General features: G+C 39.1%; 1 protein-coding gene across 31 annotated transcripts in view; it reads left to right on the forward strand.

The window, feature by feature from the left end:
* The window catches only part of LOC112657802 (nucleoside diphosphate-linked moiety X motif 6-like), an 84666-nt gene extending 67084 nt beyond the window's left edge, over window positions 1-17582 (forward strand). For 12 of the 31 annotated variants that reach the window (XM_049113307.1, XM_049113308.1, XM_049113310.1 and 9 more), the window contains 2 exons: window positions 12420-12474; window positions 16833-17355. In XM_049113307.1, the coding sequence (XP_048969264.1) occupies window positions 12420-12474; window positions 16833-17227 (450 nt within the window). In that variant the 3' untranslated portion in view covers window positions 17228-17355. Of the gene's footprint in view, window positions 1-7409; window positions 7596-10568; window positions 10638-12419; window positions 12475-16832 lie in introns of all 31 variants that reach the window. The other 19 variants (XR_007412415.1, XR_007412409.1, XR_007412428.1 and 16 more) reach the window with 5 other exon arrangements.
* Window positions 17583-18406: the final 824 nt, after the last annotated feature.

Genomic DNA, 18406 nt, shown 5'->3' on the forward strand with positions numbered 1-18406 from the left:
CCCCCCCCCAAAAAATCAATAAAAACCGTTCAACACCTCGACATTTAATAGTGAAGCTTGCAAATTCCAAAGATAAAGAGAAGATCCTTAAAGCAGCACGAGACAAGAAATCCCTTACTTTTATGGAGAGGAGTATTTGGGTAACAGCAGACCTCTCCACAGAGACCTGGCAGGCCAGAAAGGGCTGGCAGGATATATTCGGGGTCCTAAATGAGAAAAACATGCAACCAAGACTACTTTATCCAGCAAGGCTCTCATTCAGAATGGAAGGAGAGATAAAGAGCTTCCAAGACAGGCACAAAATGAAAGAATATGTGACCTCCAAACCAGCTCTGCAAGAAATTTTAAGGGGGACTCTTAAAATTCCCCGTTAAGAAGAAGTCCAGTGGAACAATCCACAAAAACAGGGACTGAATAGATATCATGATGACACTAAACTCATATCTCTCAATAGTAACTCTGAACGTGAACGGGCTTAATGACCCCATCAAAAGGCGCAGGGTTTCAGACTGGATAAAAAAGCAGGACCCATCTATTTGCTGTCTACAAGAGACTCATTTTAGACACAAGGACACCTACAGCCTGAAAATAAAAGGTTGGAGAACCATTTACCATTCAAATGGTCCTCAAAAGAAAGCAGGGGTAGCAATCCTTATATCAGATAAACTAAAATTTACCCCAAAGACTGTAGTGAGAGATGAAGAGGGACACTATATCATACTTAAAGGATCTATCCAACAAGAGGACTTAACAATCCTCAATATATATGCCCCGAATGTGGGAGCTGCCAAATATATCAATCAATTAATAACCAAAGTTAAGACATAGATAATAATACACTTATACTTGGTGACTTCAATCTAGCGCTTTCTACACTTGATAGGTCTTCTAAACATCTCCAAAGAAACAAGAGCTTTAAATGATACACTGGACCAGATGGATTTCACAGATATCTACAGAACTTTACATCCAAACTCAACTGAATACACATTCTTCTCAAGTGCACATGGAACTTTCTCCAGAATAGACCACATACTGGGTCACGAATCGGGTCTGAATCAATACCAAAAGATTGGGATCGTCCCCTGCATATTCTCAGACCATAATGCCTTAAATTAGAACTAAATCACAACAAGAAGTTTGGAAGGACTTCAAACACGTGGAAGTTAAGGACCATCCTGCTAAAAGATGAAAGGGTCAACCAGGAAATTAAGGAAGAATTAAAAAGATTCATGGAAACCAATGAGAATGAAGATACAACTGTTCAAAATCTTTGGGATGCAGCAAAAGCAGTCCTGAGGGGGAAATACATCGCAATAGAAGCATCCATCCAAAAACTGGAAAGAACTCAAATACAAAAGCTAACTTTACACATAAAGGAGCTAGAGAAAAAACAGCAAATAGATCCTACACCCAGGAGAAGAAGAGAGTTAATAAAGATTCGCGCAGAACTCAACAAAATCAAGACCAGAAGAATTGTGGAACAGATCAACAAAACCAGGAGTTGGTTCTTTGAAAGAATTAATAAGATAGATAAACCATTAGCCAGCCTTATTAAAAAGAAGAGAGAGAAGACTCAAATTAATAAAATCATGAATGAAAAAGGAGAGATCACTACCAACACCAAGGAAATACAAATAACTTTAAAAACATATTATGAACAGCTATATGCCAACAAATTAGGCCATCTAGAAGAATTGGACGCATTTCTGGAAAGCCACAAACTACCAAAACTGGAACAGGAAGAAATAGAAAACCGGAATAGGCCAATACAAGGGAGGAAATTGAAGCAATCATCAAAAACCTCCCAAGACACAAAAGTCCAGGGCCAGATGGCTTCCCAGGGGAATTCTATCAAAGGTTTAAAGAAGAAACCATACCTATTCTACTAAAGCTGTTTGGAAAGATAGAAAGAGATGGAGTACTTCCAAATTCGTTCTATGAGGCCAGCATCACCTTAATTCCAAAACCAGACAAAGACCCCACCAAAAAGGAGATTAAGGACCAATATCCCTGATGAACATGGATGCAAAAATTCTCAACAAGATACTAGCCAATAGGATCCAAAAGTACATTAAGAAAATTATTCACCATGACCAAGTAGGATTTATCCCTGGGACGCAAGGCTGGTTCAACACTCGTAAAACAATCAATGTGATTCATCATATCAGCAAGAGAAAAACCAAGAACCATATGATCCTCTCATTAGATGCAGAGAAAGCATTTGACAAGATACAGCATCCATTCCTGATTGAAACTCTTCAGAGTGTAGGGATAGAGGGAACATTCCTCAACATCTTAAAAGCCATCTACGAAAAGCCCACAGCAAATATCATTCTCCATGGGGAAGCACTGGGAGCCTTTCCCCTAAGATCAGGAACAAGACAGGGATGTCCACTCTCACCACTGCTATTCAACATAGTATTGGAAGTCCTAGCCTCAGCAATCAGGCAACAAAAAGACATTAAAGGCATTCAAATTGGCAAAGAAGAAGTCAAACTCTCCCTCTTTGCCGATGACATGATACTCTACATGGAAAACCCAAAGGCCTCCCCCCCAAGATTGCTAGAACTCATACAGAAATTTGGCAGCGTGGCAGGATACAAAATCAATGCAAATAAGTCAGTGGCATTTCTATACACTAACAATGAGATTGAAGAATGAGAAATTAGGGAGTCCATCTCATTTACAATTGCACCCAAAAGCATGAGATACCTAGGAATAAACCTAACCAAAGAGGTAAAGGATCTATACCCTAAAAACTATAGAACACTTCTGAAAGAAATTGAGGAAGACCCAAAGAGACGGAAAAATATTCCATGCTCATGGATTGGCAGAATTAATATTGTGAAAATGTCAATGTTACCCAGGGCAATTTACACGTTTAATGCAATCCCTATCAAAATACCATGGACTTTCTTCAGAGAGTTGGAACAAATTATTTTAAGATTTGTGTGGAATCAGAAAAGACCCCGAATAGCCAGGGGAATTTTAAAAAAGAAAACCATAGCTGGGGGCATCACAATGCCAGATTTCAGGTTGTACTACAAAGCTGTGGTCATCAAGACAGTGTGGTACTGGCACAAAAACAGACACATAGATCAATGGAACAGAATAGAGAACCCAGAAGTGGACCCTGAACTTTATGGTCAACTAATATTCGATAAAGGAGGAAAGACTATCTATTGGAAGAAAGACAGCCTCTTCAATAAATGGTGCTGGGAAAATTGGACAACCACATGCAGAAGAATGAAACTAGACCACTCCCTTGCACCATACACAAAGATAAACTCAAAATGGGTGAAAGATCTAAATGTGAGACAAGATTCCATCAAAATCCTAGAGGAGAACACAGGCAACACCCTTTTTGAACTTGGCCACAGGAACTTCCCATCTGATCCTCCATATTGCCTTGATACCAACTTAGCTCCAAAATTTGTCTTTAAGATCTTCCAAAAAACTGAGCCATAAATTCAAGCAAGGTAGGCTTTTGCCACTCTCTTCATTGGTCAGAGTTTTATTATGTGGATCTATATTAACCTCTGTCTTTTCAGCTTTTCTATTCTCACAGTATTTGCATTCCATACAACAAAAAGAAGAGCTCAAGAACTATCCTCAAAAGCAAAGAATCCTCTTTTAGAAGGAAAGAGTGGGCAAGAGAGTGAGATTATCCAGGTTGCAACTACAAATATGAAAACAAAAATTCTCTGCAATTTTTTTAGATGTTTACCAAAGAAACAAGTCTTAGGATGTAGCCTGTTACAAGCAAGTTCATTTACCTATCTGGTTGACACTGAGGATGTTAGATAGCATTTCTGTATCTCAGTTTCCTAATTTGCAGAATGATAAGATCTATTTGCTGGCTTGTGAAGGATAAAATGAGTGAAAGCACAAAAAATACTTCATACAATAGTATCTACCAGGTTGGAAGCCTGCAATAGCTACTAAAGTCTAAAATATCTCAATTCTTGGAAATTCTGCATCCTGAAATGTTACACAAAGGGTAAATTATTTCAGATGCTAGTACTTGAGTATCCCTTCTAAATCATGCTTTGTTTGCCTCTTCTCATATTTTGAGATCGCTGCTTCTATCATTGTTAGGACAAAAGGTGGCTGCAGTACTGGTGTGCATTGAATAACATTCATCATGTCTGGACCCAAAAGCTGTAAGCACATTAACTGATTATATCATGTCCCATATGACCAATACCTTCTACAACTAAGTTTTTTCATATCTTTTGCACATTTGTTTCTGATTCTGAGTACATATAATAGAGCCCGTTATACTGCAATTGCTGAATCTCACTATGTTTAACTCCACAACTATTTTAGGGGTCCTTACTATGTGCCACAGTTAGGACCACAGTCTAGGTATTTTATTTGCATTAAAGTACAGAGAGCCAAGACTTGCCCTGTGGAGCTTACATTCTAGTGGGAGATACAGAAAATAAACAATAAACATAGCGTATTAGTAAATTATAAAATATTAGAAAGTGATATTACAACAACAACAACAAAAAGAAGTGAAGATCTCGGATAAAATACTTATGGCCATGACTTCTCTGAGGATAGTACCTGATACATCCAAAGACAGATTTATCCCTAGAGTATGCACAGCCAGAGTAGTAAAGTGGATGAAGCTGTGACTTAGAGATGGAAGTCTTAATGAAAGTCCCCGCTGGGACACCTGGGTGGCTCAGTGGCTGAGTGTATGCTTTTGGCTCTGGTTGTGATCCTGGGATCATGGGATAGAGTCCCACAACAGGCTCCTCACAGGGAGCCTGCTTCTCCCTCTGATTATGTCTCTGCCTCTCTCTGTCTCTCATGAATAAATAAACAAAATCTTTTTTAAAAGAAGGAAAGAAAGTGAGTTCTGGGAGCATCTGAGTGGCTTAGTTGGTTTAGCGTCTGGGATCCAGCCCTGCATCGGGCTCCCCGCTCAGCAAGGAGCCTACTTCTCCATCTCCCTTTACTGTTCCCCCTACTTGTGCTCTCTCTGTCTCTGTCAAATAAATAAATAAATAAATAAATAAATAAATAAATAAATAAATAAAATCTGAAAGAAGGAAGGAAGGAAGGAAGGAAAGAAAGAAAGAAAAGAAAGAAAGAAAGAAAGAAAGAAAGAAAGAAAGAGAGAGAAAGAAAGAAAGAAGAAAGAAAAGAAAGAAAGAAAAGAAAAGAAAGAAAGAAAAAGAAAGAAAGAAAGAAAGAAAGAAAGAAAGAAAGAAAAAAGAGAAAGAAAGAAGAGAGTCCTGCATTGAGAATAAGAACTTCCCTAGATATCTGAGTTCTCTAGATTAATTCAGTGCTTCTTCCATGCTTTTGAGAGCCTTTGGACAGGGGGTCTTTTCAAGAACTTTAGATATATGTCTTTAGCTGTCTTTTTTATATTCTTCATATACATCCATCTAGTTCATCTCCAAACCAGTGGCCCGGAAACCTTCCATCATTTCCTTCCCTTATTCCCCATACTGATCAGGGTTCCATTTAAGAATCAGAACCACTGTGGACATTAAAGACTAAGGAATTCATTGTAGAAATTAGACCTCATACAATTATTGGAGAATCTAGGGAAATAAAGGTCTGAAAGGATCAGAGAAAAATCACTAACCAGTTGCTCGAGTGGAAAGATGAAGAAAGCTGATGTTGAAGTCTGTGGAAGGTTGTTGGCTCTTTGTGGCAACTGCCTCTGTGAATCCCAGCAAACTATCTTATGATAAGTCTGGGTCACTCTTGGTCAGGAGGGCTGGCAGTTAGGAAGGAAAGATGGACATTTGTGGAAAATGGTGAGAAAAAATTAGAATCAAAGAATAAACTAGAACCTAAAAGGAAACACTGGAGTTCATGTCTCTCTCACTGTACCTAATCCTGATGACCAGCGGAAAAGCTGCTACCACAAATCTGAGAACTGTTCATGTGTCAGCCCAGTATTTGGAGAGGTTGAAGGAAGAGATGGGTAACAGCTAGACAAGATGTGGTCTTGGCGCTGCCTAGGTGAGTCAGCAGGTCAGTGACAACATGATGGCTGCTGTTTTACTTCCACCTTCCAAATCATGGCCAAATGCCTTATGTGGTCACCCTTGATCCACACAGAGAAGGAAATTATGAAAAATGCAATTCCAACTAAGCAAAGTTGACAGAGTATAAAATCAACATAATCCTTACATATCAATCATTTTTAATTCTTAAGTTTTTGTCCATTCTTTCCTTCTCTACTATGATTGCTCTAGTATAGATCCCTGGGATCTCTCTTCTGGCCTATCGGCATAGCAGAGATGCAAAACATTTGATGAATTTTCAGGTCCTTCTTGTAGGCACTATGGCAAGAGCTTCTGCCCATCTAGCTCTCTGGGGCACCCCAAAATCTTAGGAATACCATTGAGCTTGTTTGGCTTCATCATTATTGCCCAGTATTGCTGACATCATCCTTTCTCTCCTGCTGACATTTTCATCAGTACTGTGCATGTGTACTCATTAGTACTCAAGAATGCATATGGCCAGAAAGGAGAGGGGAAGTATATATAGCAGCTAGCATTTACTGTGTTAGGTATTTTATTAAATACATTATTTTATAGCAATGTCTCCATTAATAACTCTATTTGATAAAAATGAGAAATTAAGTTTGTAGTAGATAAATGAATCACCCAAAGTTAAACTGTTAGCAAGTAGTTGAACTTAGACATATTTGTTCCCAAAGCAGATGATCTTTCTATTACATCAAAGAGCCAGGAGACAGCTCTTCCTTTTGGCTTTTCACAACCACCAGGGTAGTTTATCTTTTGGAGTTTGGGTTCTTGCCCAGCTGGGTTGGATTCCATTTGTGCTAGCTATAGAGAATATGTCCAGCACAAATGCCTCCCTGAGCCAGACAAGTACCATAAATAAATGAAAAGGCAGGAAGTTGGGATGGATGAAGGGTAGTGGGGACTGTGGGAAACTGGCAAATTTAAACCTATATAAAGGGGCACAGGAGTGAATCAACTCTAACTGACAATTGCCTGGTGGGAATGCAGACTCAATGTTACATAAAAGTTGTAATATCTCCTAACTTTAAATGTTGACTCAATATTTTTGTTAAAGATAACATGGCCCTGGGATGCCTGGGTGGCTCAGCAGTTAAGAGTCTGCCTTCAGTTCAGGTCATGATCCTGGGGTCCTGGGATGGAGTACCACATCAGGTTCCTTGCATGGAGCCTGCTTCTCCCTCTGCCTATGTCTCTGCCTCTCTTTCTCTCTGTGTCTCTCATGAATTAAAAAAAAAAAAAAGATAACATGGCCCCAAGGGTATTTTTAAGATTCCGTGTAGGATGAAGACAACACTGACCAGAATCACATAAGAGCTGCTAATTTTCAACCTCCACTCCAGAGGTCTTGTGCTGAATTCATTAGATTTATGTGTGTTATCACAGGTTCCTCCAAAAGTTGACCCAAATACTATGGAGTAGTGAGGAGAGTCACAAGTTAACAACCCATGGTTGGTTTAGGCATTTTGGACTCCAAAGGCCTGCAGACCTGTAGACTACTACTATTGAGAATCAGGCAAAAGCTGAAAAGCTGAGGCTTCTGGACAGAAATGGACATGAAAGAAGCACACAGTGAGCACCACAGTGTGGGTGACTATGAGAGCATGAGTCAGTGGATGACATGTGGGTGTGGAAGTCAAGTGTGCGTGTGAGGTCGGTGTAGAGGACTATAAGCAGAAAGAAAAAAGGGGAAATGATGGTCAATGGTAGGAAGAAAGGGAGAGAATAAGAGACAAAGGAGAAGCCATTTGCACTTTCACCCAGTGCATCTGTGGACATGTTCTATTTGCCAATCTTTTCTCCTTCATATGTGCAGAGGCAAGCAAGTGTTAATACTCACTAGGCTAGAGATAGGCAATTTCATAGCCAAGGCAAATATATTCAGTAATTTCTCCTGGCTGCTGCTTTCACTAGAATCTATCTTGTCTAACAAGTTCTAAACCGTTCCCTATTATCTTTGTGCTGACTGCTGAGAAATGTCATAGCTTAGTTTGAGCACCTCAGGATCCTAACTGAATAGATAAAAGATGGCTAAGTAAAAATGATGGTTATAATTAAAGTACATGATTCCAAGACATTTCTATCTTCCCTATCAGAGGATTAAGGTCTGTGATGAAGGAACCAGAACCACTGAGTTCACATTGGCAAACATTTTAATACGTGAGTAAATTCACAAAACTGAGTGCACTGGCAGCTGGCCCTACTGCAGCAGGGAAGGAACAAGGGTGTGGACACAGTAAGTGAAGTATAGTGGCAGCCATCACAGCCTGAAAGGGCCTCTGCCTCCTGAGCTCCCCAATTTTGAAACCTCATTCTTGACCCATCTTGCTCCTTTAGAAGCCCAGCAGAAGTTGAATGCATACTCTGAAACCTCTTTTTTACACTTTGTGAGGAAAAAATTATACAATTTGAGGTGATGATCATATGATGGATGTGCAGTTTTCACATCATAAAACGCAGGTACTAAGTGAGCCTAGCGTATGCACCACTCCTACACAGAAACCATCTGTGAGGGAGCTCCAGAGTCAGCCACCCATATACATATCACATTTTTAGAGGGCAGGAAGAGAAACAGAGATGATCTTGGGTGCACAGGGTAGTGGGCTAGCTTCATGGATTCCACTCATGGAGGTTTCAGATTCCTACTGATGTTTTGGAAAAGACATCATCATTTTACATAGTTGGTATCATTCTTTCCAGATTTCACCCTTTTCCCAATTCTCATCTCCATCTCTAATGAAAAAGATTTTTAAAAAATAAATTGAGGTTCAAGTTTTCTCATTAGAAAAATAAGGGGCTTAGTGTTAATCTTCTTGAGTCAGGAATATATTCAAGGATATAATGAAAACCATGGAGCATTCTCCATAACAATGCAGATATCTACAAAGATTCAAACCTTTTCAAACTTTTCCCTAGGACAGTGGCTCCTAATTTGCCTGTCCACTAGAATCACCTGGAGAACTTCAAAGACTCTAGATACCTGGACCCCATCCCAAAACAATGTAATCAGTAAAGCTCAAAGGGCCTGTTTATAGTCTAAGTGTTCAAATATCTCTTCGGGTGATTCTACTGTATAGTCAGGCCTAAGCATTGGATCCCTAGGGCACTAAGTGAACAAAATAAGAAAAAAAAGTTTAGGAGTAAAGAAAGCCAAGAAGCAATATGCCTCTAAAATACCTAACTGGAAGCATATATTATAGGAGATAAAAGAGATGAAGAGGAAAGAAGTCAAGATGCAAATGACTTGCTCCATGTTGCTATTTTCAGATTATTCTTCCTTCCTCCACCCTAAAAATAAAGCACCTGCATTGAACTGCATGCCATAAGGCCCATAGCACCAGCTAGTTTCCTTGTTTCTGTCTTTACCCAATGCCCCCACACCCTAATCACATATCCCAGGTCCCTTTCTCTCATTCCTTGAAATTTTAACTGTTAGTTAATTGTTGCTTACTTCCTTCAACATCGCTCTTGACAATTTTTGATGATTTAAATGTTCACATAGATAATCCTTCTGATATTCTGGTCTGTCAGTTCCTTCACTCATCTCTCTCAAAGATCTTGCCTATATCATTTCTCTGCCACTTACTTTCATGGACACATCCTACTAGACCCTGTTGTTTTCAATCACTTTAATCCCTTTATAATCTCATTTCCAAGCATCCCACCCCCTGATCACCATCTCCTGTCTTTCCAGCTTATTCTCTTTAGTGCCTTAACTCCAACAATCCTTCATGTAACCTCCTGCAACTTATTGTTCCTACTTTCTATTGTCCCTACTCCATCCTAATGTCATCACTTGCCTTTTATCTATCATCATTATCATCCTCATACTCACTGTCTTGTCTTCATGTGGCAAAATTACAACCATGGTTAAATCCGTGTCTACACCTACTTTGTGCTCACATCTGCATTCTCAGCTAACGACCTTATTTCCATTTTCTCTGAGGAAATACAAGCAATCAGAAGAGAACGTCTTCATGCTCTTACCACCCTATCTATCTGCCTACCTGTAGTTCTATCCATATACTCAGCATTCCCTCCTGTTACACTGAAGAAATGGTTTGTACTCCTGTCTAAGGGCAAGCCTTCCACTTGTGCACTGGATCCCACCTTCACTTAACCACTCAAAGACATCACTGCAGCAATTCTCCACACACCAAACCATTAATTTTTCTCATTTCTAATAGATCATTCCCATTAGCATAAAAACAGGCTACTATTTTTCCCATCTTAAAAATAGCTTTGGGGCACCTGGGTGGCATAGTCGGTTGAGCATCTGATTCTCAGTTTGGTTTGGGTTATGATCTCAGGGTTGTGAGATTGAGCCCTACATCAAGGTCTGTGCTCAGCATGGAGTCTGTTGGGGATTCTCTCACCCTCTCCCACTCGTGCTGTGTCTCAAACACATAAATACATCTTTTAAAATAGTTTTTACTATTTACCCCTCTCTCCCTATGATTTCATTTCCCTGCTTCCCTTTATAACAAAACTCTTTGAAATAATGATCTCACTGACTCTTTATCTCCTCTGCTTTTTTAAACCCAGATTTTGTCCTTACTACGCTGAAATAGCCCTTTTCAAGTTCACCGATGACTTTCCCACTGCTATAACCAGGTCAGTTTGCAGCCTGTATCTTACTTCATCTATCAGCATTTCATTGTATCAATCACTGAATCTTTCTTCATTTGGCTTCCACTCTCTCTGGGTTTTACTCCTTCAGCAGTATTCAATCTGCCTGTTTCCTTTGCTGATTGCTCCTCATCACCCCAAACTTTAAACATTGGGGCTTGGGATCCCTGGGTGGCGCTGCGGTTTAGCGCCTGCCTTTGGCCCAGGGCGCGATCCTGGAGACCCGGGATCGAATCCCACGTCGGGCTCCCGGTGCATGGAGCCTGCTTCTCCCTCTGCCTGTGTCTCTGCGCCTCTCTCTCTCTCTCTGTGTGTGTGACTATCATAAATAAAAAAATTAAAAAAAAAAATAAACATTGGGGCTTAATTCTCACACCATCTTTTTTCTCCATCTACACTAACTCTCTTGGTGATCTCAACTGGCTTCTCAGCTTAGACACCATATGCAGGCTGATCACTCCAAATTTATATGTCCTGGCTTGAACTCTCTCTCAAACTCAAGATTTGTACATTTAACTTCTTACTTGACATCTCCACTGGCTATTTCTTCTGCCTGGGATGTTCTTCCAGCAGATATTCACATGGCTTACTTCCTCATTTCTTCATTCCTAAGGCCTTCTTTGTGTACACTATGAAAAACAGCACCTACTCCCAACCCCCACATTTCCTATCTTCCTCTACTGTTTCTCTCTTAAGCAACTATCAGTGTCTGATATACCTTACATTTTGTGTTATTATCTGTCCATTATCTGTTTCCATGAGCTCTGGGTTTCTTGGTCTATTTACCTGGCACAAAATATTCAATTATTTGTTGATTGAATGAATAATCCTAAACTCTAGATTCATAAAACCAGCGGGAGAAAACAGTAAATATCCCTACTTACATGCTAGATTACTAACAAAGAACTTTAAGGGTATATTATCTCCCCATTTGCCTCTGAGTGGTGGCAGCTGAATTTAGCCTTTTGGAACTCAGTGACTAGGTGGAAAACCTGAGTGGGGGAAGCTTGTTCTGTTCAGCTGCTTCGCTTGAGAGGGATGCTTGAGCTCTGTGCTAGGGATGTGCCTCTAAAAGTTAGTCCAGGGCAGCCCCGGTGCCTCAGCGGTTTAGCACTGCCTTCGGCTCAGGGCGTGAGTCCCACATCAGGCTCCCTGCACGGAGCCTGCTTCTCCCTCTGCCTGTGTCCCTGTCCACCAAAAAATGAAATGATACACACAAAAAACAATGCAAACTTATACTAATCAAATTTATTCATACTACCCATGAAAAGCAATTAGATTTGTACATAAAATCATTAACACAGAACAAGAGAAATCTGATTAGACATACAATATAGAAAAATAAGTGTGAAAATTAAAAATAGCATACTTTAGTTATTAAATTTATACTGTACTTTCTACTTATTTATAGCAGCATCTGTATGATTCCCCTGTTAATAGTTAACTAGCAGCAAAATTTTAAAAATTACACAAACTCAGTAGATGTTTCCCTCCACTGTTTCATTCAAACAGAATTTATCACATAAATCAAACAAAACCACTTCTATTTCCTGAAGAAAAAAATAGGGAAATATTTACTAAGTTACCAGTTTCCCCCAAGAAGAAGAAAGGGTGGAGTGTGAAAGGAAGGTAAAAGAAATTTGCATGCAATTACCAAAAAGTAAATTCTCAGCCTCTTGACCAATTATGGGTGGATTTTGTGCAGTCTCCATGTGTGTGTTAGTGAATGAAGCTATGTTAACTTTATTTCCTGACTTTATATTGCAGTTGAAAAATATATGGAAGTTTCCAGGAGGCCTGTCAGAGCCTGGAGAAGATATTGGTGTGTACACCTTACATATTTTTAACTGGCTTGAATATGCTCAGGAAATTTGTGTTTACTTTTTTGCTCTATAGCTGAAAATAAGATTTAAAAATTTTTAACTGGTTTATACTGAGAAATTTCAGAGAGGTTACTTCAGAGCTACTACAAAATTAGCAGCAAAACTTGTAATATTACAACTTACCCCACTAGTATAAAAAATACCATTAGGAGCACAACACCTATTCTGTTTAGAATTGCTCCTAGGTTAATTTGTTTGAAATAAAAAGCTTTGGGGATCCCTGTGTGGCTCAGCGGTTTAGCGCCTCCCTTTGGCCCAGGGCATGATTCTGGAATTCTGGGATGGAGTCCCCCATCAGCCTGCTTCTCTCTCCACCTGTGTCTCTGCGTCTCTCTCTCTCTCTCTCTCTGTGGGTGTGTGTGTCTCGTGAATAAATAAATAAAATATTTTTAAAAAGAAATAAAAAGCTTTGCATATACATTAGAAAATTTTAGCAATCAAGGGTTATTTTGGATTTGACTAATATTGTTACTGGAATTAAACTATAAGAAAACACAAATTCTTGACCATTTCACCCCACAAGGATGAACAGTAACTTTTAAATGAACCTCAAAATAAGTATTTATAAAGTCACCTATAGAGCAGTAGTGACTTAATTCTCCTCTTTATCTACTATTTATTTTAAATAGTCAGGAAGTCAAAACTTAGTAAAATGTCTCCTACAAGAAAGTCTTAATGAACTCCCTAAAACAACTTCCTGAGCTCAATATTTCAAACAGGGAAATGTGAAATAAGCTAAGAACTCTTCATGTGTTACTGATTTTACAGTAAATAGAAGAAAGAATAAAGACAGAGTTTTCCTACCTATTCCTGACCCTTGACTGGGTCAAATGCAGTCTGCATTATCATAATAAATCAAGATGCCTCATTTGATCTCAGTATTATTTCTCCATAATTTTTTTCCTCCATATGCATGTCGCCTACTTAGCCAACATTTATATATAAAGGCAACTTCCTAGGTTCTTTATAAATATTTTAAAATGTATATATATTTGAAACATGATTTTTTAAAAATGTTACACAGATGAAAATGCCCTATAAACAGTAAATAGCCAACTCCTAACAAACCATAAGTAAATTTACTACACTGAGATATGTCCATAGCAAATTTTGGCCTTTAGGTACTTAAGGATCTTCTGCTTCGATTCCATTGCTTAGGTCTTCTGTTGAAATAACAGATTTTGTGGTGGTGCAAGTAGTGAAAGAGGGGGCCACTTATTTTGGAACACCTAATTATTTCATACTATCCTTATGTGATATATGAGAGTGTGTGTAAACTAGTTAAATTTATGTCTTACATCCTTACCCAATCCATAGTGGGCAAAAATTAGGCTACAGGAAGTATGGTTAGCTTCCTCCTCTGCATCTTGCCTTCTCAAATGAATTGACTTTTTCCTTTTGAGTTTTTATGGATCTTGTGAATTTTCGGTTTACTTATATTTAAATGCAAATGAAGAACACATTTTCAAGCCAAGTATACATGATTTTAGGTTTAAGTGTACTCCAGAACACTTCAAGTCCAAATTAAAAAACAAAAACAAACAGAAAAAGTAGTGAATTCTGAATTAAGTATTTGTGGTTGACACAACAACCCTACCTATCTAGAGAGCATATATATACCTCAACCATGAGGAGTTACAAGAAAAGCAGCTCGCATTCATCATATAGCTTAGGAGTATGTAAATTAAAGCTTTCCCTTAGAACTGATAAAACCCTGAAAGCAGCTAGAAATGATAACTGACAATAGAATTCTGGAGACTATGTCCATATTAGAGCATTTCTGTCTTACAACACAACAGATTATCCTTGAGGATGAGCCAAATTACCTAAGTATTGAAATTATTTTCTTTAAACTCTGTATTTAGGAGTGTATATATTTTAGGAATACAACCATCACAAATGTGCACACATTCCTATTAGCTCTTGAGTAGTAAACTCTAGTTAACTGGGAAACACGTTTGTTTGGAATCCTTCATTCTTTGATAATACTAGGTAAATGAAGCACTTAAAATATTAAGGGAGGGCATATACAAAATAGAATACAATCTTCAGGCTTTAATATAATACCGTAATAGTACAAAAGTATCTACAAGGTTAAAAACAGAGAAATTGCCTTTCTAAAATATCATCATTACCATCGACAGGAAGAGAATCTCCTGCATGGTCAAAGGACCAGAAAGCAGCAGGGGGTCTGTTCAGAGCTCATCAGTGCACCAGAATCAGAGGGAAACACCAGGGAAATCCACATTCTGCAGTTTTTCCTATTTTATTTCAACCTAACCCTATTGTTAAATATTACAAACTAGAAATAACAAAATAAACTCCATTCCACTGTCCTGTAACTAAACAAAAATACTGTGACATATTTAAACATATCTCTCAGTCAGCAAAAAAAACGAAAACTTCTTGGTTTTTCCTATGTTCCTTAAACATATAAAATAGTAAATGTTATTTCACTTGAGCTTACAGTATGTTAAAATAAAGGTACAACAGAATAAAGCAGTTTATCTGGATAACAAAATTTAAATTCATGGCAAAAAAGCTGTGGAGTAAAGATTTCCATTTTGAGGAGGAAGGAGTCACTCATACCCTGGATGCAAAAGCACTTATATACCCAATCAATGTTTAGTCTAGTCCATAATATGTTGATTCAAGTTAAACTGATCAAACTACCCAGGCAGTGCTGATTTCTAATCAACAGCTCAAGTGACTGCTGAGTAGGGTAGATTCACTCACTAGTCTGTCCTGTGCCTCCATGATATATAAAAAAGGCTAGATTCTGACTGAAATGCCAAATTCTTGATTAGTGGTAGTAAGAGTTTAACGGAACCCCCATGGTTATTTTTTTAAAAGTGCTGACAGAGTAAACATTTCAACAATAGTTAAATTGTAAATGTCATTTGCTGATTTCACTTAAGACTAGTGACACAACCTGTAACAAATTTAATAAACATCTATTGTATTCCCAGCTGAAGATTATCTTTCTTAAGGAAGATTCTCCTTTTATTCACATAAATTCTTTTTTTAAATGTTTTTAGTTTAAAACAGTAATTTCAAACCATGTTTAATCTATGGAAAATCTCAAGGGGAAGTCAGCATGTAATTCAAAATGGTGGACAAATGTCTTACATTTTAGAACACTTTGTTTTTCCTGTGCATATTGCTATAGCTGTTTCTTAGAAAACAAACATGAGCTTATGCAGGCAATTGTTAAGACAAGGCAATAGTCCAACTACAGGAAAATTGAGATGTTTTCCCTTGATTTCTTCTTCCTTACCTATTCTTCACCAGTATAATTTTCTATTTGACAAACAAGGAAATAGAAGCACTGAATAGAGGTGTTTGAACAAAAATCTATGCCTGTGACAATTGTGAAATTGGGAAGCTTCTAAGCAAACCTAGCAAAGAAGGCAGCTTTTTAAAGAGTTTCTCATAAACACTTTAGGAGACACTGACAAAGCATCACAAAATTAGAGAAAGCCCATTTAGGGGGTTCTTCTGGAGATTCAGAAAAAGCAACCACAGAAATATTAATGGTGATCAAAATCCTGTCCCAGAAATTTGCATAATATTGAAAAATCAACCTTATAAAATGTGAAATCCATGTTGTATTATAAAATTCTGTAAATTGCAAGCTTTTCTTTTCTTTTCTTTTTTGACACTTTTGATAAAATAGTTCTTTGGAATCTCAAGAAACGAAAGGGAATGCCAAAAATTACTACTGGGATTCCCCTGACAGAATAATTAGGGGACCATAACAAAATGGTTATAAATGAAACTCTTCTATGACTTTAGAGGCTTGACAGTCCCACCCAAGATCACCAGGAAGGTTTTGAACTTTTCACAGCTCAGTACATTCTGCAGCTCTACAGACTTTTGTGAGGAAGAATGAATCAATTTTTCTCAATACTGATATGTATAAATTTAGGCAGTTTTGATGGATGATCACAAACAGGAAATAATGAAGAAATATGTAAGAGTGTTAACGGCAAGAACCTGTGTTTTCAACTTTTGGGAAATAGAGTCAAAAGAGATTAAAATGTGACCCCCAAAATATACATACCAGGTGGGTAAGCCTACAAATAGCAGCCAAAGAAATATTCGCTATTTCAAAAGCTTCTAAGATGTATAGTTGTAAGAAAATACTTTAGTATTTCAGGATGTCCAGAAGGCAAAGAGTTTATGTTGAAGTTTTGCTTTTCAACCTTTGGATAGTGCTACTTTATCTGAAAATCTTTGGTGATTAAAATTCTCAAAATGTGATCCTTACTGATTTGTACTCCTATCTTTTATGTAGGAGACACAGCAGTTCGAGAAGTTTTTGAAGAGACTGGTATAAAATCAGAGTTCAAGTCCCTCCTGAGCATTCGGCAACAGCACACCAATCCTGGAGCTTTTGGGAAGTCAGATATGTATATCATCTGTCGCTTAAAGCCATATTCATTCACCATAAATTTTTGCCAGCATGAATGCTTAAGGTGTGAATGGATGGATCTCCATGACCTGATCAAGACTGAAAATACAACTCCCATCACCAGCAGAGTCGCTAGGCTGCTGCTCTATGGGTACAGAGAAGGGTTTGACAAGATTGATTTCACCACGGAAGAACTTCCAGTTTACACAGGCTTGTTCTATAAACTCTATCACAAGGAACTGACAGACAATTACAGAACTATGACAGGAATGGATTAAATCCATATTTGCATATTTTAAAAAATCTTAAGTACGTGCAGAATAATGTGTGCCATATTATAAAAAGTAGTGGACATTTGGGGTTAACTAAATATCTGATTTTAATTTTCTCAGAGTATAATTTACACGAAGAAAACTTACTTGAAGAAAATGTGCAAATTTTAAAAGCCTCTTTTCAAATGAAGCAAATGTAAGGAAGAGAGTGTAGCTCTAAGTAAGCTTTACTAGATAAAGGCAAATGCAATATAAAAGGTGGAAGTCTATACATTTTCCAGGCATTTTTGTTACCTTTTCTTTAGTAAGGCAATGATTAAATATTTACTCTTAGATAAAAGGTTATCTGACCATTTATCCAAACCGAGCAGATAACTGTACACATTTTTTTCTTTCATTAACAAATTTTTAAAATATACGTCTTCTTTCATGTGAAATGAGATCAGATGCTGCCATTTAGATCAGCTCTTAGCAGACATTGGAAGAAAAGGTATAGCGTTCTGCCCAGGTCCTGTTTTTGGTCCAAGTTTATACTGCCCAGTTCGTTCCAGCGCCACATACCGACTGGAGCATTTCCTTCACCGGTAAGTATTGTAGGTCTTAGATTGCAATCGTTCAAAAAAGAAGCACTCGTCGGTAACACATTGAGAAGCCAGTAACCTTCCATCTTCCTTCGTAGCAGGATAGCGATTTGCACATACTCCTCTGACGGACACAACGCCTCTCTCTTCTACTTGAAGTTGCAATTTGACGTGAGGATCGCTCTTCTCCCCGACCCCGTCCACCCGGCCCTCGTGGTGCATCCGCAGGAAGAAGCCCCCGTTTTTGCAGTACAGCCTCTTGGGGTCCTTGAAGTGGCCGGGCGGGAAGGCGCCGGCAGGGCGGGCAGCGTGGTGATGCTCCCGGCTGCCATGCCCCACCCCGGGGGGGCTCTGCCGGGGTGTCCGCGCCCCCAGAGCCGCGCGAGGAGCCGCCGCCGCCCCCGGGCCCGGGCCGACCCGGTCCGGGGCGCGGCCATGCCCCCGGCCCTCCAGCCTCCCGCCCGGCAGCGCGCGGCAGCGCCCGCGGGCCCCCAGCCTCGCGCGGTCCTGCAGCTCCCCTCGCCAGCTGCCCTGGCGCGCGAGCCGTGAGCTGGGCGCGGGGCCCGGGAGCTGAGCGCGGGGAGCTGCACTCGGGGCCGGGGAG

Source organism: Canis lupus, chromosome 8 (genome assembly GCF_003254725.2).
Source record: "Canis lupus dingo isolate Sandy chromosome 8, ASM325472v2, whole genome shotgun sequence".
NCBI classification, from domain to species: Eukaryota; Metazoa; Chordata; class Mammalia; order Carnivora; family Canidae; genus Canis; species Canis lupus.